The sequence below is a fragment of the Diprion similis genome, chromosome 2 (assembly GCF_021155765.1).
Source record: "Diprion similis isolate iyDipSimi1 chromosome 2, iyDipSimi1.1, whole genome shotgun sequence".
Taxonomy (NCBI): domain Eukaryota; kingdom Metazoa; phylum Arthropoda; class Insecta; order Hymenoptera; family Diprionidae; genus Diprion; species Diprion similis.
In genome coordinates this window covers 10,942,821-10,970,758 of record NC_060106.1, presented here as the reverse complement: position 1 = coordinate 10,970,758, position 27,938 = coordinate 10,942,821, and the positions used below count along the sequence as shown (strand labels likewise).

The window sequence follows — 27,938 nt, the reverse complement described above, 5'->3', positions numbered from 1 at the left end:
GCAGCCTTCCTCGCGTTGTCAAACCCGACGGTTTATTTCCTGCATGACGGAGAATCTTCGCCAGGACCGATAGTGTACTTTGTGAAATATATGTCCTAGGAGGTGGGGGACGGCTGGCGAGGAAAAAATTATGCCTATGCAGTGATGAGCCGACGATGAGATGATCGTGAAAGTTTTTTTTTTTGTTTTTTTTTCTCTCCAGGAGTTTATGACATAAGATTTTAGTGACTGCGTATACGTAATACGGTTTCTACTTCTTTTTTTATCACTTAAAAAAAAGAAGACAGAAAACACACCATGTGGAAGACTGTGATCACAATTTTGTGTGCCATCGGTAAATTAAAATGATGATAATAATTGTTATTATTATTATACTTTCACTGGTCCGTTCGATTTTTGTTTTTACTGGACACTTCTTTACGTCCTGATCGGTTCCGCGTGAATGAATCTGATTCCTCACGCTTTTTACTCGGGTATAGCTGTGCATTTTCGAAATTTTGAATCAACTTCGTCGATCGACCTCTGAACTAGTTGGATGAAAATAATATTTCTTTCTCTAAAATTATGCAGTGATAACGGGGATCATTTTTTTTTTTTTTCTTCAAAAAGCTCAGCTTGATAAAAGCAAACTCGCGAACCTTATCAGTCCAGAAACTAGTGAATCCAGTAAAATTTTTATTCAAATTTCTTATAGTCAAGTCAGAAAATATTCGGGCGAATCCATATATTATAATTTTACCTTTGCAGGTAACAAATTTTTTAAATTCTAACCGATATTTCGTCGATACGGTGACCTCAACCCATCGATTCCAATAAGTGAATCCTAGAGATCTTCTAGCGCCTGATTGACCTGATAGAACATACGAGCAACACATATTCGCGCGTCCAGAATCTATTCTCGTCCAAACCCATTCACTGGCCTGAAATCATTCGACACCCGCTAAATTTCACCGACTATTAAAGGAGGGACGTCGTTAAATTGTCGAACGCGGTTAGTTAAAATTCTAAAATAGAAACTAAAGGAATTCTTATTGTTCGGTAAAAATTTATGGCGTTTCGAGAATAGTCGTCTTCGTATTAAGTTATACACACCTGCGGCAGTTCTCCGTTTCAAGTCGGATCGGGTTTCTCCTTCCATTATACGCTTCTCGCGAAATCGACAAGCGTTGAATTAACCCGCCTCGCTAATAACCAGAACCCAAACGATCGATCGGAGAATTGCAAAAATAACCTGCGCGTCAGATCCAATTCGAAGTGCAGCATAACGCGTGTAATTATGACATTTAACTAGCGCAAGTAAGCCGGTTTTGTCACGTGTGCGAAGCGACGCGTTCCGACGTCGCGACGTAGTGACCGCACGTTAAAACACTGCGGCAAGCCCGTGATTAATAACGGAGACGGATTATCCTACAACCTTGTACCACAATCTGCGTGAATGAAAGTCGCCGCGATTGTAAGCCTAGGCTTACAAGACAAGACCTATAAACCAGCACTCCTACATATGAGACTAGACAAGACGTCACTGATTGTGAGAAAGTTCCAAACATTTTTCCCGGATTTTCCGTAAAGAAATTTAGTTGGCAGTACGTTGAACCTGAATTTCAGAATTTCAGAATTTCCATCCGTGGTCTGACATTGAATGAGCTTTCTGCGAGTGTAACGGGTCGAAAGATAGAAGGCAATCAAACCAAGTCCACACTCGACGTCATCGGTCTTATAGACAGCTAAAACTCGTCGCATTAAAGTTTTATCGCAAAACTAGCCGTAAAGGTCATAGTGGTAGTGATCCGTTACGGGCGTATTATAACGCGAGTTAATTTTGGAGAGAAAATTCTTTTCTACCGTAAGAATTTTGCACACTAGGCTCTATGCAAAGACTATTAGGCGAGGCTGTGAGATGACACAATCGACTTATCTGCAACACAGTCGATGAAATCGAAAATTTCTAATCTACTGTAAAAATATATATGAGTTCGCAATTCCATACGGGACGTGGCATTGAACGGTAAGAATAAGGAAGAAACGGTTTGTGCAATTTCTCCGCAACGGTGGTATTGAACTTCCTTATTCCATGTTTGGCCCAGGTGCTGAATACAGGTTTATTCAACGTGATGAAATGCGAACTGCATAAAGATTGCCTGCGTCTACCACGTAATCCGCACGCAACTATCCGACACGTAACATATATTCTATACGCTAACACGCGTGCGAAAAATTCTAACTGGCGCGTAGCAAAATATCGAAGAAGCCTGAACCGCAACACCGTATCATGTGTGTAAAGAGCGCGACCTGTACGATTATACGCGAACATAATACACACACACGCACATTCGAACAGCACGTGGCGCCTCGTGCGTAGATGATGTCACTGGCTCGTATAGATAAAATTATGGAATAGGCGAATAGGTACGTGTTAAAAGTAATGTTCCAGTACAATGGGTACATGTGATATCAAGGTTCATGCGTTCACTGTGCGTATTATACATATATATACCTTGCACCGTTAAGAGGGCGTCGAACCCGCCGAATGCGTTATGAAATACACTGTTTTCGGTACAGCAAAAATTGGGAGAATCATTTTTTATTCCTTCAAATTAGATTCACAGGGCTGCGATGCATGCGCAAACTAGCTCATTTTTTTCTAACAAAATTTCCAATGGAAACTTGAATATCTTTACCGAATGATTTTTTCTTATCAATTTTTACGAATATGAGTTTTTTCACTTGAAATTTCAGTGTCGAAACACTCGACGACCGTGAAAAGGGCAAAGGTCTGGTTCAAAATATCCAAAAGCATTTCAACTTCCCGAATTGTCTGACGTTTCTAGTCTAAAATAGATGAATATCTAAACTGCAATGAGAACTCATCTCGTAAATATAATTCACGTGCGGTGTTAATTTAGAATTGTCTGAGTGATGATTGACTACAATAGGCTTCAGAGAAATGCGGGTGGTGAGAAAATTTTCACTCTCTATTTCCAGGCACGGTTTTGGCGCAGTACAGTCCCCAGACTGTTGGACTACCCGAAACATCGACGTTCAGAAACCAAATGTCAAATTCGAGATCGAACTTTGGGATGAGACGATTCTCATGCCCGGACGGATTTGTGCGAATGAAACGTGACTGCTTTTACTTGAGCAAAGGTATAGCCAATTGGCAAGAAGCCCACTTTCATTGCAAGGACAGGAAATCGACTTTAGCAACGCTTACTAAAAGGGGCATGAACAGAAAATTGAGGAAGTACCTGATTCAACTACGTCTCAGTGAGTACAACGTTAAATAAGGTGCCTATAAAATATATTCGTGATCCGATCACCCCGCAGCGAAAGAGAGCCGATAGTCATCGACCGAAATCATTTGCCGCAATAAATCCTCGAGTCATCGTCCAAGCAGAACACGCTGAGCCGAGGAGTGGCTCCGTCCTTCTGTTCATTGCTGATCGAGTGGATAAGGGCTTGGATCAAATTGGGCCACCGAGGAATATTGCGCAACGGGTTAAACAAACGCGAGAAATAATTGTATCGAGTCGATTTTACAATGCACGTGACTGTCGGACTGTTTCGACAATTTACACGGTATTTGCTGCGACATTCCGTGCATACAAGAGAGCCGATGCATTATCTGCAAGATCACAATGATCGACCTCTGAATTCCGATGTATATTCATGCGAGTGTCTATACACGAGACCTGTTCATTGCAATCGGAAATCGATAGCACGATTCTCAATATATCTATTTTTGAAAAGGGTGCTGTAAAAGCAAAAAGTTTTTTCCCCCCTTTTATTTCCAGCGAGAAAATTTCTCATCATAATTTCTATCATTGGTCAACTGTCATGTGAAAGGATTAACTCGTTTTTCTCAGGGCCGTTCGAACAGTGGATCGGCGCCAAATACGACAGGTCAAAAATGAAGTGGACATGGGGTGTATCAGGCGAAATAATATCCTACAACGGATTTGGCAAGTTAAAATCCGTGAACCAAAAAACCGAGCAATGGCAGTGTGCGGCCATAAATCCGAGACGAAACTACCATTGGTCACCGAGGGATTGCATCAAGGAAATGCCGTACATTTGTCAAACAAGAGCGAGACATATAGGTACAAGAATAAATAGTTGACTTGACAAAATTTTCATCAATATTTTAACGCATCTCGCTCCATTTTTAGGCAGAGGCGGTAAACGGAAACACGGGGTCGGGGCAAGACGAAAGCAACGAATGAGAGCTGAGTCAAGAGGAAATGAAACTTTGCCCGAAAACTCAATCGACAGGAACGAAGTGATGACGTCGAAAAGTCGACGACGACCGTGGAGGATGCCGAGAAGATCGCACCCGATGTGGGGAAATGGGGTGAAATCGGGAGCGGAAGCACGTTCAAGGTGCGAAACGATATCCTTTCGCACATCTGTACCGATACTTTTTAAAAATTTGAAAAATATTATTTCCGTCGAAGAAAACTGTTTCAATTCAAGTTCCAAACTTAAGTCTGACTAGGCGAAGACTAATTATATGATTTTTTATTTTTTTTCACAGGACGAGATGGGCGCCAGGCGCGGAATTGAGCGACAGGTTGCAGCGGGTTCAACCGAAAGGAAACAAGGAGCCAGAACAATGGGTCAGTGCTCCGGTTAAGGCTGCAATGTCGGCGAAAAACGTTATAGATTCGCCGAGCAAAGAAACTTCGAGAGAGAGTCCTGTGAGACCCGAGTCTAAACCGAAGGCACTTGCTGCAGAACCGGAGAAGACGGAGTTTCAATTTCCGATAAGCAACATATTCGAAACAGAAGTATTGCTAAAAGATTAGACCGAGATAAAGGGGAAATTAACAAATTCTCGGTCTAAACATGCGCGGCATTTACAAATACCTAATTATTGAACGGTGAAAACGCAAGGCGAGTAAATTCGTCCTCGAATAACGCCGCGGCTGGATCCGATTGACCCTAACGATATATATTATATACATATATGTATAGTATAATTTATTGCAAATGAATCCTACACGCTACTTAAATGAATACCCAAATACAAATAAAAATACAATAATTGCATAAAAGATAACAGTGGTGAGATCGCTGTGTAAAAATCTGTGCCAAATTTCAGAGCTGGGCTGATAATTTTGCACCGATCATTAATATAATTTTGGTAAAGAAAGAGATTTGAAAACTGAGAAAAACAGACCGCTTCCCGTAAAACAAACAAAAGAAAAAGAATTAAAAAAAAACAGTAATGGACTTACAATTAGGTACTATTAATTTTGGAAATATGCTGTAACAGTCAACATAATTAATGAAAATACCTACATATATTAATTATATATTAAGTCAGAAATTACGCTTTTATGCATAGAAAGAATTAGAATAGCAAATATTCGCCATGCTGAGATCTAAACGCATCACAATGGTTCTCACGAAAAAAATGATTTACAAAGTAGATACCATTTTTCGTATTTTACGGTAGTAAAAGGGATCGTATCATACGGTGATAATTCAGAAAACTACATTCAGAAAATGGGAATATTCGCTAAACGGTTCTATCTATCCAGGCTTTGAAAAAGTCGCTAATGTTATAGTTACTTAATAATTATGTATGCTCGATGTATGTATGTACTCGCACTACTTTGTTACGCTTTTCTATTGTACATAGAACAAGTAAATGCATACTTAACAGATCTGTGCGCCACAAAGCGAATCAAGTCGCGCAATGATTGACTGTTTGTACAAATTAGCACGTACTTTAATCTTGCTAAAACTTTACTCCATCCCAGAATCTGTAGTACGTATGTCACCGCTTCTAGCCGCGATTTCCAATGCAGACATACGCGATATCATTGAATTCTATAGAAACGTTGTGTAATAATTTAAGTGTAAAACGGAATAAAATTCCTACCTTTATGTACGTGACGAGAGCATCTCCTTTTGGTTGACCATCCTCGTCCCTGTACAGCTTGATTTTATCCTTAGCTTTGTCATCGCGAGCCAGGAGCCCGTACTTGGTAACAATCCCCGTAAGCTCCTCCATTGTAATGTCCAATGGAAGACCAGTGATGTAAATCGCAGTGTTATGAGCTTCGTCGACTTCGAACCACGTCGAAGGTTCTTGAGCCTTTCTCTTTGCCTCAGTTTTTCGATTCTCCTTCTCGATTTTTGGATTTATTTTCACTTGTGGTACTGGAATGTTCGGTTCAGCGGTAGAGGAATCTGTGAAACCGTAGCTCATTTGATACCTGGCCAAAAATTCATCGTCGACCTGAAAAGGAATATCATTGATAATAAAAACTGGAATATTAAGAGTGACAATGGAAAAAAGTGATTTTGTGGAGCAATCACCTTAGGGAACCATGCATTTTTCTCTCTATCCCATATGTACACACTTCCGTCATTGGGGTCGGTGTAGGTATGAGTGTCTCCTTCGAATCCGTAAATACCACCAGGCACAGCAGCTTCAGGCCCTGTTCTTTCCGTCGCATCTTTGACCGATTCAGCGCCAACCGTTTCAGAGTCCAGATCATTCTCAGACCTGGATGCTCTGCAATTTTGTGCAAATGAACGTAATTTAAATTAATTTTGAGTATTTTACAACCATGCCTTATCAATTGAGAAAGATTTTTTTAGAATAATTCATTGTACAAAGTTCGAATGTTTAACAATTCATCGAAATATCTTTTGTTAAAACTTGTTCACTTCGATTCGTCTGCAAAACGCTTTAGGCGATAACAGCTTGGTTTTAAGTTATTTAGCATTGAAATAATTACCTTCATAGCATTAAGATCCAAAAACCACTACTTACTCGTGAATTTCTCCTCCAGTTTTCACAGGCTCATTTGAATTATCTGACTTCGACTCATTGTGTGAATTATTTTCATCCGCTCTAGCTACCCAAGCATTTTGCTCTGTGTTCCAAATTAACTGCCGCCCAGTTCCAGGTTCCGTGTAAATACAAAGAGAACCTTCATACGACAAGTGCTTTTCATAATCTGACGCTGTTGTATCTGCACTTTGTTTTGCAACAGCACTTTCATTGCTTTTCGGTTCTGTTTCTGGATCTTCGATGACACTGTTGTCTTCACTGACTTCTTTTTCCGGTGATTTTGGCGCAACTTTTTGCGGTTCAACTATGAGAGGTGTTTTTATATTTATTGTTATCTTCTGTTCAACTCTTCTGGGCCTATACTGATTAGCCAAGGGTTTTGGAGTTCTGACAGGCAAGGGTCGACGCGGCTCAATGTTTTGAATCACTGTAGATTTTGGCACTGCAGTGTTTGTTGCAGCTGTTTCGGTCTCGGAATCTTCGTCATCTGTGTCAAATTCTTCGATCTGCTCATCCTCAGCAGGAAACCGAGCTGTTTCACTCATTGTCGATTGGTGGCCACTTGTTATTTGAGGACCTGTAAAACTTTTGAGATAAATATCATCGATGTAAATTCCATTAGCGTATCTACAAGAAAATCTACGATATTTCTAGATTCCTTCCTTAACAACAAATTTTTATATTTTACCATTTCCAAAGGCATAAAACCAGCTATAGTATAAGTAAGTCAAACGAGGAAAAAGGTTTCTTAGTTAACAACGACCTGAGAGACCAGTACCAGGCCTCAAATTTCGATAAATTGAAACGGCTTTAAGGTTATGTTATCAATTTGTTAAATTCGTATAATTTCAAATGATCAGAACGTACTCTTAGAGCAAAATTATCACGCTAAGTGTTAGTAAAACTGCTAAAATCATCAAAGTATCAAAAGTCCAAGTAATTATAGCGAATTTACTGAATTTGTTTGTAAATAAACCCGCAACAGAGGTTAGGTTAGGATAGATGAGGTTAAGTTAATACCGGTAATCTCCACATACCACATTGACGGAAGCTTGCCGGGGTGCGAATCGATTACTAGATGATTGACAGTCAGGTTTTGAATTGATAAATCAGTTACAATGATGAAAAATAGAACAATTCGAAAAAGACTCTCGACGTTAGTCGGCCAACATTCAACAGCGTAAACGACGGCGATTGTGGCGACCTCTGGTTACCGCGATTGGTACTGTTTTGGAATTTGTTAATTGATTTCCTGTTGCTAGGCAACGCGGTGTTGGTAGTGCCACGAATGTCAGTCGGGTTGCGCGACACAAGGCACAAACATGGGTCTGCCAGATATAGACAACATACCGGGTAAGCGATCGTACTTTTTCATATTTTACACGATATTTACCTTGTTTTATGGTGCCCATTACATTTCAAACAATACTAGAATCTTTACGCTGGAGCTTTTTCATGTTTTCGCAAAGAAAAAGTCTTCTGTCTTTTATCAAACGTGTCTCGCAGTTATAATTACCGGCTAGCGGAGTAATTTCATCGTGAATAAGTTATAAACAAGCAAGTGGATCAAAGTCGTAGTGTTAAACGTAACACCAATGCTATAGGTATAAAACGACTCGTTTCTACCCTCATTACTGGGAAACCTAAGTTCGACGCAATCAATTTGTTTTATAAATCTGTTTCACATTCGAATAACGGAAATGTGAATTCGCTATAGATAATCAGATTCAAACTTGCAGCAAACTTGTACAGTTCATACAAAGATCAAAAGTTATTATGCACATCGTGATTTTTTCGACGTTTTTTTCCTTCTTTTGGTTAAAAAATAAAAAAAAACACATTCTTATACTTGCAGTTGGAAAAATTTTTAAATCACAATATTCTGATAATTAACGGTATAAGCAAATACCAAGACGAACTAAATTGTTTGCGATTCACATGAAGATAGAAGATTACTGATAAACTTATTTCCAAACCTCATTTCCATCAATGGAATTAAACAGTCGAAAGGATCAAATGCAACGATGCTACCTTGTACAGAAGTTGGAACAGTACAATGTTAAAAAAATTCACTTTGCCGTTATTTTTCCATAAAATATTTCAGTAATATATCTTATCGTAGAAATCTGCGAAACTGCGAATATTTGAAACGAAAAAGTTTCACGAACTCATACCTACGTTTACAGGTACATTTATTGGAGAGACGTAACTCCGCTCCTAAAACCTGTAAAACTACCAAGCTCCCCTTGCCCTCTGAAACTTAATTAAAAAATATAATGCCTAAGACATGTTTAGATATTACGAATACAAGTTTTTTTTGTTATTGTAATAGTAGCTATAGCGGTTGGTTAATTCTTCTCGATACGGCGAAAAGTTGGTGATACTTTGTTGAAGTAGTAAATCAATGTAATCGTAGTTTCTAATCTGTTGACATTTCGACAGCCATTAACGCGGCGATGAAATGTTGACAAAAATCATGATATATGTATAATGTATTATTCCGTTTTTATTGCTTGTGTTACATTATTATCGATTATTTATATCCTCAATTTTTTCAGGATCGGTACATTGGCTGCAGAATACTCGGTCTTTTGCTCTCTCGAAATCCAAAAGCTTGAATGTAAAAAAATTAATTTGCAGATCGCTAGCTTCTGATGTGCGGAGATGATCGTTGAGGCGACCTGTTCACCTCTGTTCCCTTCCCGAATTGCTTTTTCCTATTCTCTCTGCGATATCGCAATTCATTACGCCGATCAAGCGAATGGAGGGTGGCAACAATTTTTCTAACAATAAGATAAAATTCCCCGATTATTCCCTGACTTTTCCCGTCAAAAAATTCACAATTCCCTGACCTTTTTCCACGAAACTCAGGTAACATTGAGCAGATTTTACGACGAGAAACTCCAAAAGTTGGAGGCACAGGGGAGGAGGGCGTAGAAATTGCACAATAGAATTTCCAAAAGCAAGATTAGCTAAATTTACGAAGCACGGTTTGAGTTTGGACACAATTTATAAAACGTTTTTCGATGTAGACGATCATAATTCTCTGACTCTTCCCAATGAACGAAATTCCCTAACTATTCCCGGTTTCCCGGTGTTCCCAGTCTGTCGCGAGCCTGGAATGCAAAGCATGACGAATTTCAAACTATACTAATCTACTATTGACAACTACTCAAACGGCACCATTTCATTTGATTTCAACTTGCTTAGATTAGTCGATTGACGTGGTACATTATTGGAACAGAACTGACCATCACAAGCAAGTCTCGAGAAGAGCATTCATACTGAATTGTATTCCCTGAAATCGACTACATCAGAAATCAATACTACATATCAGCCCAATACTATTATTTACCGCTTGCACGTGCTTCGTGTAGCGAGACGCACACACGATTTCTTTTCTAACAGCACCAGGGTAGACAATTATACGAATTCTGTAACGTTTGAAACTGATATTACACATATTACGTTTTAACGTGCTAGCAAAGACCCGAATGACGTTACTCACGCTTGAAATTCACCAAGAGTAAATTACGAGCTCTTAAGATTGGCCATCAAGCCGACGATGATGGTGTAATAATAGTTCTCTTGAACAATCCACCTAAAAGCCAACGTTATTGCTAATTGCAAGCTCAAATCAAGAATAGCTAAGGCAAGATTTTTTGTTTCAGATACCGGTGCGGTATTCACTATCGGGCGCAGCAGATTTGCCGATAATTTCGCATCGCATTTCTTCATCCGTCAGGACCCGGTGGTGTCCATCGTTTGTGGGGACGAGCACTCAGCCGTGATTTGCCGTGAGTGCCATCGCTGCTGTAATAATTCCACTTGCAATTTTTTCACACATATAACTTGTCCCGGTACATCTACTACCTACGTTATCGAAAAAGGCATTAAATCCTTCTAGCCTTCCATATTGTATAATCGGAATTTGCTGACCAGCGTCATGGTGCGATAATTCGTAAAGATAGCATATTCGAAAAAGGCGAATGACTATTTAATATACACTTGAAAATTTATCTTGCTTGACCTATCGGTACCGGAATATTTGTGAACCACGTCTCGTTCACTAACGTTTCCTGGACCCTCGTCGTCACGTTGAAACTCCAATTGAGTGGAAACTATTAACTCTCTGAATTTTTTCCAGATAATTCGTATTCTTTTTAGGCCACTGTGGTACCGCTAATACTATTAACTGCTGCAAAACCTTTACCATGGCAATACTCGGATGTGTCAATTCCTCCGAAGTGCAGCGAATTCCAGATTTGCAGAAAGTACCTAGTTCACAGCAGAAACACTACATTGTTAAAACAATTCTCAACATATTTGCACATAAATAGACTTGTAAAAAATGTTCACAAGTGTGGCAATGACCTTCCTTGCAATAAAGCCTCGCATTATGGTCAAGTAGCAGATTGCAGAATGTGTAAATTTCCGCGTACACTGTAACTTACACGTACATGTACACGTACTTTTCACGTGATGGTGGCACCTGCTGCCCGGCTAAAAGAACTGTGCGATTAGATTCAGAAGTAATGGTGACACACGTACATATGTATACCTATACGTATGCAAGTGAACCAAGAACCGCCATATGCGACAGGTGATGCGTAGTATCGATTAAGGTTCTGGCAAGCTAAATGATTTACGTAAAAATCGATATACATGAACGAATATCAAGCAGCTGTTCAATCAAACAGCCACGTGTTCACATTTTAATTTTACACGTGTATATTGCGTATATCGCTGAACTTTTCCTGATCGTCAGTATTCCTGAGACACCTGATTTTTTTGAAAAAAAAAAAACAAATACTCGTACATATTAACTCATGAAATCGAATGTCTTTATCGAACAGTTTTCTAAGATTTGCAAACGGAAAATACCGATTACCCAAAATTCTGAGGCAAGACCTTTACAACATACCATCGCGTTGCAGATAGGATTAATTTGCAAGCCGAAACGAACGATATACGTGTATTAAACCTTTCACACGTATATTACAGAACCCAGCGATAAGGGAATTAGCATATAACTTGTTCTATTCACCGGGATTGATCTATGAGTTTCGCATGCGTCGGCTAAAACTTATTGTTAGATCAACAAGCCGATAAAAAAAAAACCTCCGATGAACCGAGGGACATTATAGCTGGGGAACGGTCACGTAACGACGACATCACAGCCGCAATACCGAGCAATCTATACCTATAAACGGAACAACCGCGTCCTCGTGTCGCGAATGACTGGACGATGCGAACCAGAAGTTGAAGACCGACATAGCATTGGTGTTGTTGTAGGCATACGTATGTACAGTAATTACACTCTGAGTTCAAAGACCATTGAAAAACAGTATAAAACTTCATCAGGATTAAAAAGTTGAAGTTTGAGGGAAAATTCGCGGCCACACGACGTAGTGACGAAAAAGTACAAATAGCTTTAGGGGTGGCATACTATATATGCGCGAAATATAACCACAAGGGTTCTGAGAACGCGATACAATTGGTAAGGATATATTAGCATATATACTGCTTCGGCGAAGTCTTATAGGTAAAACCGCGGCGTGGATTCTTATCCATTCACGCAATCTCACGCTGCGAAAGGTCCTGTGCTGACCCTGTCCTCGCCCGACCTTCCTTCGCGTTCATTAGGATGTACGGTTCTTGCCAGGACAAAGATCAAAAGTCACAGGACCCGAGGTGCGAGTGTAAAGTTCAGGATCGAAACTAGCTCGATTTGCAATTCTTGATGCTAGATCCAACGCGTAGCAGCGCAAACCGTTATTCCTGCACATTGTTCTATCTACACTGTATTCTGCGCACAATATACACACGCACACGGAATATCCACTGTCCAGTTATGCTCGGGAATCAATAATGCAAATATTGTATGCCTGTTAAAGTTGCAAACGCTCGTGTGACGTGCAACGAAGCTTTCATGTAGGCGGTAGCATTTTAGATGAAGAAGATGCAGACGTATAACGGTTTCGGAAGGAGGAGCTCCATATCGCTGGGGTTGCCGAAAAACTACGTTTTGCTGGTAGATAAATAGAAGTTTCACTTTAAATAAAAAAAAAAAAGATGATAACTCTGCTTTTATATAGCTCTTGATTTTAGCCGAGAATTGTCAACAATGTTTTTCAACTCTGTTCGTTCGAGGTAATTTTTTTTTTTTTTTTTTCTTGGAATCACGCTGACGCTCGCGGTGAAAGAAACTCGCCAATTACTAGGTTCAAGTGATTACTCATCGTGACTTAGAACGCTATAGTATAAAAGTATTCAACGTCCCACCATACACATATCACTCGTAGCTATAGCGAAAGCTACCTTGGGTCGAATTAACATAAGTCGATTAGAAAAGCACCGCTTGCTGTTCTAAATCTGCCCAAGCAACGTTGGCTGCCCACTCGTAAATTCAGAGAGAAAAAAGAACGCGTTTATTACCCTCGCTCGTTTCCCGGTATGCAAGTTTAAGTAAAGGCAGATACACGCCATTGGATACGAGGCCGCTGTGAAAAACGTTGACTTTGAAGTAAAAATTTTCACTCCTCGTAGGTAATACCTCAATGTTCTTTTTTTTTTTTGCAGCATTTCTCGACGAAAGAAATAATGGTCAAAAAAAAAATTCAATATAAAATAGTGAAAATAATTTTCTATCCTCCATTTTTCAGAAAGCGGCAGGCTTTTCGTGTTTGGGAGCAATGACTGGGGGCAGTTGGGCCTCGGGCACAAGAACCACGTTAGCAAACCGTCTTGCGTAAAGAGTGAGTAACGTCAGAACCGTTTTGTAGATTTGAAAGTGATAATCATTCGTTTATTTTACTTTTTTTAAATCATTGACCTCTTTCAGTCCTGAAACCAGAAAAGGTGACTAACGTTGCGTGCGGAAGAGCTCACACTCTGATATGTACTGGTAAGCGTTCGATTTCTTTATCAATCTTGATCCAAGCACTCGCACCATTTGATTAGATCGTAGGGTCACCAACCTCTTTAGAATCCAACAAGCATGCAGGTTATATTGAACGATATACTTCACCCGATTATCCAGAGACAGATATATACGCCTATCGATCCTCTGGTACCCGAAAGCTCATTAGAAATGAAAGAGTCCTTTGAATACGTATAACCCGTCTACCCGAGACTGATTGGACGTCTGGTCTCAAACAGGTAAAAGGTCGCAAGGTTCGTCTAGAGAGTTTCTCGAATATCAAAAACGCACCAAATCGCAAAGTATAATAATAAGTATCTCATTGATACAAAGGAAGCGAAGTACATTGCATATTGCTATTACCCAGGTGGTCAAAAGATCTTTGCATGCGGAAGCGACCAGGAAGGTCAATTAGGTCGCGGAGGATTGGCTGCTGGAGACAGTTCCACTACTCCGGTTCTGATTTACGACTGCGGGTCGACTGGGCCAAGCATATCGCAGGTCGCTGCTGGGTCTCATCATTCTATGGCACTCCTCAGTGACGGAGGAGTCATCGCCTGGGGCAGTAATCTTGAGGGACAGTTAGGGCTGGCCGGCACTTCCGGTTTGGTCAACAAGCCCACGAAGGTTCCGATTCCAGAAACCATAAAAGCGATCAGCACTGGATACTATCACACGGCGTTTTTGACTGGTAGATATTTCAGAAGAATCAATGAATTATAACGTCAGGAATTGGCACTGTGCCGGGTAATAAGAAATATGCTTTTGACCTCCGAAAAAACAGGTTTCGTCACTCGAATGTATTCGTTCATCTTCAAGAAAGTTCCTTTCATGGTCATTGACCAGCGAATACTTTTTCGGATTGTTTAATCTTTTTCTCACTTTCCTTTTACCAACCACGTTTTATTATTTTTTTAAGAAAGCGGCCTCATATACGTCTGTGGTGAGGCTGAAAGTGGCAAACTGGGAATCGTTGTCAACTTCTCTACCCAAGCCGCTCCGAAACAGTTGCAGCTTCCGGGTCCAGTTGCGAAGATCGTTTGTGGAGGACACCACAGTCTCGTTCTAACAGGTACACCAGAAATTTCTATAAATATTTATAGTTCAGAGCTAAACTGCATCGAAGTTGCCTGCAAAGAATTTGAACGAATCGGAGTTGGCATGCTTCAAGCAGCTTCTCTGAAATCGAAGATACAGAAAACAACGACGAAACGTTCATTTTTTCACGTTCAGAAACCGGCGAACTCTACTGCTTCGGAAGCAACGTCAGCGGGCAATTAGGGATGGGTGTTGACGTTACAGAAGTACAAACGCCGAAGCTTCTTCCGCGTGGCGTTTCAGAGGGAGAAGTTATCACCGAAATCGCTGCCGGAGAAAGTCACACGGCTTTAGTTACAGGTAGGTAATAAATTTCGAGTGTACCGATAATGACGAAAAAATTTTCCACAACGGGATTTTTGTTGGTCGGAAGATTAAAAGTTGAACAGCTAGCGTTACGCGCTGAAAAACTGGAACTTGTAAAACCCAAATTAAATTTGATGAACGACGGGAGAAAAAAAATTTTACGACACGTTTGACTTATTTTTACTCCGGTTTCAATATTCGGAAATTAAAACAATGACACCTAACCATCATTATCTAAGTTGTATCTAGTCTATTTTTTATAATATTACTTATAGGAATATTATATATATATATCGAACTTATAACAATATAACTCAATTTTGGGTATCATAAAAGTCGGCGTTAGATCCCAAGCTTAGTCGCATTCAATTAAACCCAACTCTACCTTTTTTTTTTTTTACAAAATATACAATTTTTACAGAATCTGGCAAGCTGTTTATGTGCGGCGATGGAAGACACGGCAAACTCGGGCTTGAAGAGAATGAAAACAACGTCCACGAAATAACGTATGGAGCTAAATATGAAGAGCTCATGATAACCGATGTACGAACAATTACATACGTTACTGTAATATTCGTTGTAAATTTTGAACCGCCGTTGACAAATTTTTAAATTGTTTCATAGGTCTCGTGCGGCGGTTGTCACACGATTCTCATCGGCAAACGGCGTGAAGAAGTCGAGGAAGAGCCTGCTGATGTGGAACCGGTAAGTTTCGATACCTGAAAGAAAATTTTGTATGGTTATCCATTGTCGCGGAGTATAAAGTCCAAGTCTCGTATTTCAGGAACACGTCGCGAGGAAGAATTCTCTACCACCGTTGAAGATCGCGGCCCTTGGTCGAATTGCGGGTGACATATTGCCAGACAAGAACGATCTCGACAACGCGATAAAGTCTGTTGAAAATAGCGTTACGGAGACGACGGATAAGGTGAAGAATAGTTTGACGAATGCGAAGGCGGAACTGCAGAGCAAAGTCGAAAGCGTGGTGAAAAATGTCACCGATACCGTCAAGGAAGACGTCGAGGTGGTGAAAAAAACCGCTGAGGGTATGATGGGCAGTGTTACAGACGCGATGAACAATATCAAGAAACCGGAATTCCCTAAAAAGCTCGCCGACTACATAGAGGAAGAGAATAAGACTGAAGAATTGCTGAACGAACTAGCCAACGAAACTGACGAAACAACGAACAACAATCAGACGAACAAAGATGATTCTGGGAAAGTAGATAACGCCGAGCAATCGGTGGAAAGGATGCAATCAGCGACCGCTAGTTTAAGGTCTACCATTTCAGCGCGAAGTAATCGATCGATTGATAGGCAAATTAAATCACCCGTTAGCTCTGCCTCGGCAATGGAAAAGCCAGCATCTCCTGTGGACGAACATCAAATCCCTCCTCCTAAGCCCCCGAGACAAAAATCTGGTCTGTCGGATGAAGCGATGAATGAAGGGAAGATAGCGTCACTTCCGAGTGAATCTGCAAAAAGTGCCGGTAACGCGTCGAGGAACGGATCTGGGGATTCTAAAAATCCTTTTGAAGAAAGCAATCAAATTCATGAAGTTGAGGAAGCGATTAAGAAATCGGATACGAGACGAAGTTCTAAAACAGCTCGATCAATAAATGGAGAAGAACAACCGGTTCCAGACAGGGAGCAACAAATGGAAGAAAAAGAAAACAAAATACACGAAGAAGAACTTGAAAAGGGACAGGAAAAAGGAGAGACGGAAATGGCGCAGGACGATGCTGACGTAATAGAACCTCCACCGCAAAAAACAGGTACCTGAATGTCTATTAGGTAAAACAATTTTTTCCCCGATACAATACCGATAAAAACAGAAACGTATCCTGTTATAGGAAAAATTGCGAAACTATTCAAAGGGAAAAAACCACAGGAGCTGCAAAATGGTGTTAATGGAGGCAGTGCATCTAATTCAAAAGTGAAAGTAAGAATCGTGTACATACAACTTCCGTACTTTTGTTTATACGATGAATTTTCGAAGCGTTCTCTATACTTTCTACCTTCCGTAATTGGTTATTTTTGTTCCAGTCGAGAATGTGCACCGTGCTGTAACTGAGACGACTTGGACGTGAAGTTATATTTTATTATATTTTTTATAAATTATACAAGATCCGGGCTCGGGACCAAGTTGTGAACGAAATCAAAATTATACAGGAAAGCAATGTCACTTTATATTGCTCTAGTATCAAAATATTGTAGATGTGTAAAACGTTAAGTTATTTAAGGCTGTTCTTAGTATAATTTAATCTTGTAATAAATAATATAATATACAATAAATGAAAATATATCACACGAGATAATATAAAAAAGAACAGCAGGATGACTTTGACATTTTATACAAATTTCAACGGCCTATGTACTCACTGCAGTTACAACACGCCCACTGAAATGCCACCTCTGCATGCAATAGTCCGTAAACTTACCGAATAATGTCTGAACATTGATTAGTTTACCATGAGCAACAAAAAGGTCCTATGGTCAATAATGTGGATAGACCTTCGGAATCTGAGAAAGGAAATTCAAAACTCTTAGGTAAAAAGGTAAGTGGATCGAGTAACCAAATTTCCAAAATTTATACGAAAGTATTTATACGCAAGATGTCCAACCCAAATTTATCAACGCTGAACCGTATGAAGTTTCCGTTTTTTTTATACCTCAACTCACAACATTTTAACCCACTGGTAGATTGGTCCAAGCGCTGACCACACGAACAGTCCAATTCACAAAAACAAATATTCAAAATTTATGCGGTTTCGGAGAAAAATTTGATGCAATACCCGTAGAGTGCAGCAGACCCTTAATGCTTGGATAGTTTGATAATCATTGAAATAAGTAATCTAAGAATTGTTTCATTCCATACAAATTTACATTTATACACTATGTCCTAGGGAATAATTATAATACTTGAATAAATTATAAAATACATCAGCTGTACGTTCGTTTAGCTTCCGGCTGACGGACTATCTTAAATTTGATAGTCTTCAATAAAGCTTTTCACGAGGTTATTCACATTAATAAGTGCCGTATTAGCCAGAGTATAAATCAATCCTGAATATAAGTCGACCCCCATTTTTTCTTAGGAACCAAATATAAGTCGAATTTTATGAGAAGTTGCAATCACAGAAGTAGATACATTTATTTTTAATATTGCCTTTTTTACGCATATTTATGAATACTTAAATTAAAAATGAACTTCTTTCAATCGATAAAGAAAATGTCCAAACATCTCCCCAATGTACCTCGATCCCATTTTATAAATTGAGTACGAATTTTTACAGCAATATTGGCCTCAAAAAACCTCGACTTTTACTCGAACTAATACGATATTGCACTGTGCGGTCGCGGTGAAGTAGAGGTTTCATAATAATAATAATAGGGTCGCGCTGTAACACTTAGCATAGGGCATAGAACCCTATCGAAACACTTTGAAAAAAAACTTCACCAATTAACTACAATGTATGTATACTCAAAGAGCCTAATTTTGCCTTGGGCGGTCAGGTTTAAATAAGTATCCCACCAAAACAAAGTATGTTTCCTGGAGAAAAACCATACTAACTTGGTACTACCACTCTTCTAAGCTTGATGAATAGACCCTTCAGATTGATCATCCAGTCCATTTGCTTCGTTTAAAATTTCTTTGAGTAAATTTATCAGTACGATTTTGAACAATTCAATTGTTGCATTGTTCTTATTGTCAGCACCATCCAAGCCTCTGTATTCGATTAAGTGACGGACTACATTCTGCAACGCACTCCTCAGCTTCAGTAACAAGTCTGCAGTTCTGTAAAGATAATGGTTACAATGTAGATGAAGTGAAAAACGGACTATAAATAATCGAGGTGGAGGAATAATTAAAAATGCATTCTTACTCTTTATCGCAAATGAGCCGGACGTTCTTCTTATCTTGGAATGTCAGTAAGACATCGGTGGTTTCAATTTTAGTTTCTCGATACTGTAAAATTTCGATGTTGGAATAAATTACTGAATAAAAATTACTTTGCTTCAAGAGTAGAACTTGAAACCTTGAATATACCATGTACCTTAGGGCATGCCAAAAAAAAAAATTATTTTTTAAACGTGCATCAAAATTTTGGTAGTGCATCTTGAATAGAATATCTCAACCAAATATAAGCTCTTAATATTGATATTTAGAGGTGCCTATTTTATTTTTTACATTTTCCATTTAAATAATACCTAAAATAAAAATCAGAGATTTTTTTTTTGGCACACTCTAATATATCTGAAAGTATGGTATATGGTCACAGATAATACTATAAACAGAGTGGACATGAAGTACTAAAATCTCGAAGACACTGTATAAATTAAATCTTCAATTTATCTATGCGTGTTTCTCATCTGTAACTACAAAGCGAAATTTAAGCTAAAAATAAAACTTACATTACGTGCTTCAATGTTTCCTTCACTGAACAATAAGACTGCGAGTGGTGAAATAATAGTACTTTCCCCAATTATAGCAGTTCTTCTTTCACTGCTGTGAACACACTGTTGGTAGGTGAGATAAGGACTTGGCCATTCTTCTCTGTTGTAATTGACGCTATCGGATCTCAAAGTTGCTCTCCGCCCATTTCTGTAAGCATAAGGATTGTGGTATTAAAGAGCCCAAACACGCAATTTATGTCCGACAAACTATAATTTGCATACTCGTGAAAATAGAATAGAAATTATAACTAAATCCTCTATGAAGTGGAATAGATCATGCTAACGCAGAGCTAAAGCACCTAAATAGATTCATTGAGGTACGCGAGTATGATTGATTAGAATCAATGACAAGTACTTACTGCATGAGCATAACATTTTTAATCTTCTTGATTCTGCCGTTTTTTAATCCTCTACCTCTATTCTGAAGTACCCTTCCTAATCCAGCAAAGAGGACACCACGTACAAACTCATCATTTGTTGAATTTGTGTTTACATTTGAACCTAAGCTTCTCCAATTGACGTATGGGTCCATTATACGGCAACGAGTAAGATACTGACTGAACAAAATTTTCAAATCTGCAATGCAAGCAGAAATCAGATAAAATTAATGGGTTGAATAATACATATTTGCTAAGAGAAATCTAAAAACGGTTAATAAGTGTTGATTATAAAAGTACGGCATTTCAAGGAAAGCGAATAAAATTTTTCGAGATGTAATTCGTTTCAATTAATGTACAATGATAAAATACAAAATAAATTACGTAATTCTGAATACCAACCTTTCAAGAAAAACATCCTGGCAGATACAAGCTGTGATTGTTGACAAAATTGATAAGCCGCATCTTCATCTTGATCGGCATGCATATTCCATTGCTCGAAAAGCCAAGCTATGGCAAGATGGTCGCTCACAGGATCAAAATCAATCTTGACTTTCCGCACAGGTGATTTGTCATATAAACTATCTGTGAATATTTCAATGTCTACAGACAGTAATGCCGTCAATGTGAGAATTGGGTTCAGGCACCTGAAAATTGGTACATCAGGTTAGAATGAGAGTATACCATCTCTCTCTCTCTACACCGAGTTGGTAAGGATTTGACTTTCAATTTCATCTACTAGTACAACACGCGACAAATTTGAGTGTATGGGAACACAAAGTGAACTCCCGGATCTCTAGCTATATAAACATTAAAAGTTAATACATACTCGAAGATAGCAGCGTAAACCATAGCTTTGCTCAGTCTAGGCTCAGCAGGGAATAGTGCAATTCTTTTTCCTAATGCCGTCAAATCCTCGTTCTTATTTAACGCACCAATTTCTATTAATTCATTAATTGCATTTTGCACAGATGATGTTCTCGGTGGTTCGGGCAACTGAGAGAAAAATTCTGCTGCTTTTTCTAATGTGTACGTTTTGCACTCCAAAACAATTCTTTGCAGTGCAGCACGCATAATTTCGGGTATCGGGAACGCGCTGAGCGATTCATATTTATCCTTAGTTATGAAATGGTAGCTCTCACCAGGCTGTACACGACCAGCTCTTCCTTTCCTAGATACACAAATAACATAAGAATGTTCGAATTTAGAAGAAAAACCAAATGAAATCTTAATCTGATCGAACATTATTATTGAGTCAGGTGTGTGAGAAATGAGTTTTTGATAAACTTGATGCATTTAATTAATTACCTCTGATTTACATTTCCTTTTGATATCCATTGATTGTCAATCATACAACCACCTGTGTCATGAGCCCGGACTTCCTTGTGCGCACAAGAATCCACAACATATACTACATCATCGATAGTTATACTAGTTTCAGCTATATTCGTTGCGAGAACTATTTTTCTGACTCCATCAGGTGGTTTATTAAAAATCATCAGCTGATCAGAATAAGGAAGCCGTGAGTGAATAGGCAGAATCAGGTGAGTTTCAGATTTCAAGGTCTCTTCTAAACGTTGTTTTAATTTTCGTATTTCGGACCATCCTGGGAGAAAGCATAAGATAGCACCGTTGGGTTTGTTTTTTGAGATCCACTCAATTAATTTTGCTAGGTCTTCAGTGTTTACAGATGGGTTTGCTAGATTCATATTTTGATGGGTGATACCCCTAATGGGAAGACGCATTATATCCTCCAAGAAATGCATTTTCACAGGGTACATAAAGCCGGGAACGCTGATCGTATTGCAGCCAAAATACCTCTCAAATAAGCCAGCGTTTATTGTGGCAGACATGATAATCAGTCTCAATTCCGAATTTCTTTTCAAAGCTCGATTCAGGAATACAATCAATACGTCTGTATTCAAGTCCCGTTCATGCGCTTCATCTAAAATTACATGTGAACATCCAAGCAAGTCAGGATTTTGCTGTAATCTTCGCAAAAGTACTCCACTTGAACAGAATAGGATTCCGCCACTCGGCCCACTTGGGACAACCTTTTGCAATCTTACTTGGTAACCGACACATTCTCCCAAATTTTCTTTCCTCTCAGCAGCCACACGCTTGGCTAATGAAATTGCTGATATTTTACGTGGTTGTGTGATGATGATATTGCAGGCCGTTCCTTTTCCATGCTCCGTAAAATGGTCCAAAAGGAACTGTGGCACCTGCGTACTTTTTCCACAGCCTGGTTCACCCTTGACAACCAGAATGCGTTGTGCTTCAACTTGATTTATGATGTCCTCTCTACAGAGCAAGCAAAAATGTTCAGCATTAAATATTTTTCGAGCAGTTGGTATCTTTAAATATTTGCTTTAGCACCAGAATAAAATTTTCAATTGGCTATCTTCTCGTTTAACATGTTTCTGCGAGATTAGAATGAGCATATATAACTTTTCTTCAAAGTTTCCAATTAAGAAATTGTTGTTACATATGTATTTTTTATTCTGCATACAAGCTGAATACTTAGGAATTTAGCCAAATCCTACTTTTTTTAGTTCAGTAAAGTATCTTATGCAACTACGAGACGCGTTAATTAAACTGAGCATCAAGCACTAATTATCTTTGACATAGTATGTCAGCGAATAATTTGATTTGATTTTTAATAAAATTGCCTGAGTTACTCATAATTTCCCAAAAATATTTGAATATCTAAATTTCTCGAAATTCCAATACCTGCGGGACGTCGATAAAGCTGCCTTCACATATAAAATAAATATTCAAACTGAAGAATTCGTAAAGATTCGATTTTTGTCAATGCACATCAATAATATGTCATAAATATATAATCGATAATCAAATCGCACAGTAACTTAAACGTGCGAAATTCATGGAATTGTCACATGTTACCACATGTTGCTGCGACAGCATTAGCTAAAATTGAACCTAGTGTCGGCATGTTCAGAATCTGAAGCGCAAAGCACACACGCGAGCATTTGGCGCGTCATGAATACGTTGGAATACGTCATATAACCGTCGAGCGGTGAAGATACGCGTCAAATTACGTCATGCTTCCCCCACTTGAGTGCCATACGACAAAAATAGCATTCGCGCAAGTATCGCCAACACCTATAGATGATCGTAAATGCGTATACATTTCGTTAGAATAAAGAGGAAAAATTATTCTTTGAAAATTATAACATAAAAAGAATACATGTTGTATAACGCATCGTAAATTTGAACGGAGAATCGATCGCCAAACGGTGAAAATTTTCAAATGATTTTTACTATGCTTACTAACAAATTATGCACGACCAAAAAATCTAAAATCTAGATGAACAAGTGAATATAATATTATTTGAAGGGATGGCGTGAAAACGCAAGATGCTTGCGTAATTCGCAGTTAATTTTCATGTCAAGGCTAATTCTCGAGCGCGTTCATAGCAATCGGCGCAAATGTTTGAAAAATGAGGATTGGAGGCCGCGTATCGCGAAAATCACGGTCAGCTCGTGACTTGGAGGTCGCTGGCTGTATTTTATCGTCACTTGACGGCCACCAGCACCGGCCAAGGCCGGTGAGAAGGCTCGAGCTTCCTAGTTTGCAAGCGGTAAAACCGGCCAGGGTCACCGCAGTCTAAAAATGCGGGCAACCTGGTAGAAAACTCCGGTTGGCCGTACATTTTGTGGGTCAAGGTCATAGTGACGATGTTCCCAATTTTGCAGCGAGTGTCGCTCCCTCACATCGCGAATCTACTCGCGATATGAAATGGCGATAAGCCAATTTGCAGGGAGGTTGTAAGCCCGCGCAAGGTCGCCCCATTGCCACATGCGCCTTCGTTTGTGAGGCAAGGCGAAGGACGATCGGCCCACGTGGTTCGGACATCGGATACGTCGTGTACGCGCCACGTGCGCGCGCAGCGTTTTTATTTTAAATCGACGCTTTGAAAAATATGGCACAGATCAGCGGCAGACATGTAAAATTCATGAATATTTTTAATATATAGGCATGTCTCCACAATTTTCTTCCGATTCCTGGGCATTAAATCCTCCCCAGATCTCGACAAGAGTTGCAAAATCCTTCTCATAATTGAACAGCTGTAGAACATACTTCTCACAATTGTATAGTTTCATAGAAATATTGTGGGGATTATGGAATTTATCAACTAGTACATCTCTTGTATTCAAATTTCCTCTAGAATTTTTAATCATACAGAACTCTACTAATATTCTCGACATCGCTCTTGCAAGAAAAATGCTGTGTTATAAAAGTTAAGTAATAAATAGATCAGTCGGGTGAAATTCGATAATTCGTGAAACTTGTTTCTTGAATTCACCCTGTCTGCAGCAGTTCAATGCTAAAGTGTTAAGAGCGACGAAGGTCTTATCTCGGAGACATAGCTATTTAAGGGGTCTGGCCAATCAGAAATTTTCGACTTTCGTGATTTTTAATATTTTTTTAAAATTATAATTAACCTTCAAGTCTTACGAATAATTTGAGCCATAACTCGTATTGGAATTCACAAAATTGTTAAAGCTACAAGCATTTTTAATGTAACGCTGCTACAGTTTGCACATAGAAGTCGACTGAGTGTTGCGCTACCGTAAACGTCCGAGCTCAAAAAAGCATGAAAGAGACTCGCCAAACGCACAGAGCTATCAAAAAAGAAACCCAGAATGCTCAATCAGCTGTCAAATGAGTCATGTATGGGCCAGGAATCGCTGATTAAGTGTCAAACATGAAAAGTGGATTGTTACTCGAATAACCGCACACATTTACTTTCTTTTGCGATTATCTCAAAACTACATTTTCCAATCTGACTGTAAATACATCTCGAAAAATGTTAATCCGATTGACTTGAAATTTGGACAAAATATTCTTAAATAGATTATCTACAATGGAGCGTAGGGTTTTTGCAATTATTTGGTTAGTTTTTTATTTATGTTTTTTCACGTGAAATTACGGTTCAAAATATGGATTTTTTATCTTCGGCTCATCATACTTTCCCTGATGGAATAAAAAAAATACACATCCACGATTCATTAAAAAAAAAAAACAGATTTTGCTGAAATGATCCAAACTCTACAAAAAAGTAACCTCTGGTGGAAAAAAAATTAAGTTTTGTAACTTTTTCTGCTCTCACATATTCCCCCCCAGAAATTGATTTAAAAAAAAGTGATATTAACAAAAATGAAACTCTGACCATGTTTAATCTCCCCGACTTTATTTAGCGAACAATCGACCCCCAACAAACTTTTGTTAGCATTGACTCAATTCGTGCTCACCACTTTGTTATCAATAGAACAACTGACATATATACCATTTTAAAATATAAAAATAGCTCCAATAAAAAAAGTTCCAGATTCAAAGTTTTCAAAGAGGGACTTTAAAGTTATGGTGGTTCAAAAAAATTTTCTTTACTCTCCAAAGGTCTTAGCCAGTCTTAATCAGTTTACCTGTACTCCCTGATGGGGAAATTGAGGTGACTGTCAGGTCCCCTTGCTTTGAGTCTCAGATACATTTGCATATTTCGTCTATCCAGAATATCTTTGCTGTGTGGAATTAATGGTGTTCCTCTAAGCGGATCCAATAAGCAATCAGATGCTTCAATCGTATGGCTTGCTGTAGGTGAAATCGCTTCGCCTTCATTTATGTCTTCGTCACTGTCAGTCAATTCAATTTTTGATGGGTGAATTTTATTCGCTTCAGTTTCTGAACTGGTCAAAAGTTGTACTATATCCTAGAACAGAAGAAAATATTAATTACAATCTATCCACTAATAAATAAATGTATAATCTTATAAATTATCATTGTAAATAACTTTTAAGATTTGAATTGCAACCTTAGACATATTAAGTATTCATACCTCATTGTATTGATCTAGAACTTGATTTACACTCTCAATTAACTTTGGCTGAATTTGTATTCTGATAGGTGGATCCAAAATATCCTTAAGTTCATTAAGGCTGTAGAGAATTGGTGAATCATTTTTCACCTTTCCATTAGATAACAAATATTGTAAGCACTTAAGACTTGCTGCGCTAGAAGCAGCTGCTTTTGATTTAGCTTTAGCCGTGAAACTCATTTCACTTGGCCATAATACATTGTAGGTAGCTTGCCAGAGTGTTACTTTACCTTTGTCTGAGAATATAGTTTGATAATTTGGTTTCACCATGTACACTTTATCTTTGAATTCTGTGCTGATAGTTGAATAAATTTTATCCATCGAATTTTTTGGATTTGGGTACAACTTTTCGAGTTCTGTAAATAATAAACTGGTTGAATCACATAGAGTTCACTCAGTTATCCTGAAGGTGACTAGAATGGCAACTTTACAAAATAGACATAAATCAAATAAAAGTGAGAAATTCACTAGCTAACAACTCTTTAGTAATAGAAGCTACTGAAAGTCATACTTTGCAGGCTGACGGTAACTTTATTGCTATGATGTGACGCGTGCTTATCTTGATCTTCTTTATTGCAATCTGAATGTAAGGTTTGTGAATGTCTTTTTGGTTTCCTTTTTCTTGGAACTTTCTTCGAAAAATCGATGGGGTCATCACAAATATTATTTTTACTGATTTTATGATTTGGATCGGTCGTCGGATTCATTGATTCAAAATGGAAATCATCATTATAATTCTCATGCTGTTGATTAAAATCTTCATCTCCGTCTTTCGCAAATGACCTTCGATTTTGCATTTTTTTGCTCGTTTCATCATCAAATGAAACTCTGTTTGATGCACTGGTATGTAACGCATTGATGCAGTTAAAAACAGGACTTTTTGTAAATTCCTTGGACAAAAACATTGTCCTTGAATGATTTTCTCTGAAAAATCGCTCTGTCTTTGATACCTTGATATTAGCTATCTCATGCTTTTTGTATCGGTCAACTTTTCTGTTCATATGTAGCGTAGAAGGAGGTAATTTTGAGTTATCCTCCAAAGTGGCATGTACCGCTTGCAGTTTTACAGCCGGGAGATGGCCCATCGTCTTGTGTAAGAAAATACCCTGCTTATCTATACTATTAGCTTTAAGAAGATTGGTTAACAATACATCAAATATGTTTTGTCCAATTTCTCCACTGTTAGACCTGAAACAAAGAATACCAAAACAAAAGTTTAAACCAGCAAAGCGATTCTGTAACTCGTTAACGCAACTAACGCTAGTGTTAACTTTTGTTTTCCGCTAGTTGACGCTTCGGGATGGCCATGGATTGACAATTTTTAACAGAAAACAAGGTACTGGCGGGCTGCGCGGGTGAGTGCGGGGCTATGCATTAGCGTTAAAAGTTAACGCTAGCGTTAAATGAGTTACAAAATCGCTCTGCAGGCTGCTTAATCATTTGTCGAAGTACATTCATCACGAATAGGCACGAGTGAAGTTAATGACAAGTCATTTCCAACATTGGGTGCCGATGATCAGTATTATTGCAAACATGAAACAGCTGAGAATGAGCTAGTTTTGTTTGCAAAAAAACATTGTAGTGTAGAATAAATGAGTATAAATTGTGTGCTAGTCATGAATATTACCTTTGTGCAGAAGTAAACCAACCCTGCTGATTGTATATTGCCTGGTGATGAGAAGAACTTTGCATTGTTACCTCTTGTTTCGTGTTGTGATCTGACAGACAGTCAACTGAAACATTATAAATATAAAATTTTGAACACGTCAACGAGCACTTTATCCGATGAAAGCTTTTTTGTTCGGCAACAATTCACACTTTTATAATTGCATCATGCTTATAGGTTATTTCAACTGCTCGGCATTAGGAACATACCATTTCCCGCGTACGATTCGCGACATTGATTCTTTTCAACATGATGCGTAAACGTTGCACGCAGAGACGTTATGCGCGTCAATGACTTATTGTATAAATATAAATTGTGAGACTTTTTCAGCGAATCCTTTGCGGTAGACAACATCCTCGCCGGCGTTTCGTAAATCCTAAGCAGTACAGTTACCACCAATACCCAA

The 27,938-nt window shown here is 38.7% G+C and overlaps 4 protein-coding genes across 9 annotated transcripts in view; 2 read left to right on the top strand and 2 right to left on the bottom strand.

The window, feature by feature from the left end:
• The window catches only part of LOC124416513 (HIV Tat-specific factor 1 homolog), a 44,112-nt gene extending 25,286 nt beyond the window's left edge, over positions 1-18,826 (bottom strand). Inside the window, exons 1-4 of one of the 3 annotated variants that reach the window (XM_046897654.1) lie at positions 18,706-18,826; positions 6,785-7,382; positions 6,325-6,523; positions 5,885-6,244 (exon numbers count right to left, since the gene is read on the bottom strand). In XM_046897654.1, coding sequence (XP_046753610.1) covers positions 5,885-6,244; positions 6,325-6,523; positions 6,785-7,382; positions 18,706-18,766 — 1,218 coding nt within the window. In that variant the 5' untranslated portion in view covers positions 18,767-18,826. Of the gene's footprint in view, positions 1-5,884; positions 6,245-6,324; positions 6,524-6,784; positions 7,383-7,472; positions 7,557-7,842; positions 7,993-18,705 lie in introns of those variants that run through there. The other 2 variants (XM_046897655.1, XM_046897656.1) reach the window with 2 other exon arrangements.
• On the top strand, positions 171-21,152 carry LOC124416516. Of its 2 annotated transcripts, XR_006930775.1 has the most exons (6): positions 171-334; positions 2,983-3,264; positions 3,864-4,097; positions 4,167-4,377; positions 4,532-4,965; positions 21,142-21,152. XR_006930775.1 is itself a non-coding variant. In XM_046897659.1 (5 exons), the coding sequence occupies exons 1-5, from the start codon at positions 298-300 to the stop codon at positions 4,800-4,802; spliced, it is 1,035 nt and encodes a 344-aa protein (XP_046753615.1). In that variant the 5' UTR covers positions 171-297; the 3' UTR covers positions 4,803-5,184. The 2 variants fall into 2 exon arrangements, 1 of the variants encoding a protein (XP_046753615.1); XM_046897659.1 differs by lacking the exon at positions 21,142-21,152 and having other exon boundaries at positions 4,532-5,184.
• LOC124416512 (X-linked retinitis pigmentosa GTPase regulator) lies at positions 8,105-17,452 on the top strand. 3 transcript variants are annotated; one of them, XM_046897652.1, is made up of 12 exons: positions 8,105-8,158; positions 10,477-10,602; positions 13,471-13,563; positions 13,650-13,712; positions 14,095-14,418; positions 14,647-14,799; positions 14,961-15,125; positions 15,553-15,674; positions 15,756-15,836; positions 15,916-16,906; positions 16,985-17,073; positions 17,178-17,452. In XM_046897652.1, the coding sequence occupies exons 1-12, from the start codon at positions 8,128-8,130 to the stop codon at positions 17,199-17,201; spliced, it is 2,262 nt and encodes a 753-aa protein (XP_046753608.1). In that variant the 5' UTR covers positions 8,105-8,127; the 3' UTR covers positions 17,202-17,452. The 3 variants fall into 3 exon arrangements, with proteins under 3 accessions (XP_046753608.1, XP_046753607.1, XP_046753609.1); XM_046897651.1 differs by having other exon boundaries at positions 16,967-17,073; XM_046897653.1 differs by lacking the exon at positions 13,650-13,712 and having other exon boundaries at positions 16,967-17,073.
• LOC124416511 (ATP-dependent RNA helicase DHX30-like) lies at positions 17,986-27,938 on the bottom strand. The gene is made up of 12 exons (XM_046897650.1): positions 27,742-27,938; positions 27,494-27,599; positions 26,378-27,054; positions 25,828-26,222; positions 25,418-25,701; positions 21,275-22,270; positions 20,796-21,137; positions 20,369-20,613; positions 19,949-20,165; positions 19,548-19,737; positions 19,019-19,101; positions 17,986-18,930 (listed from the first exon to the last, which is right to left on the bottom strand). The coding sequence occupies exons 1-12, from the start codon at positions 27,884-27,886 to the stop codon at positions 18,723-18,725; spliced, it is 3,888 nt and encodes a 1,295-aa protein (XP_046753606.1). The 5' UTR covers positions 27,887-27,938; the 3' UTR covers positions 17,986-18,722.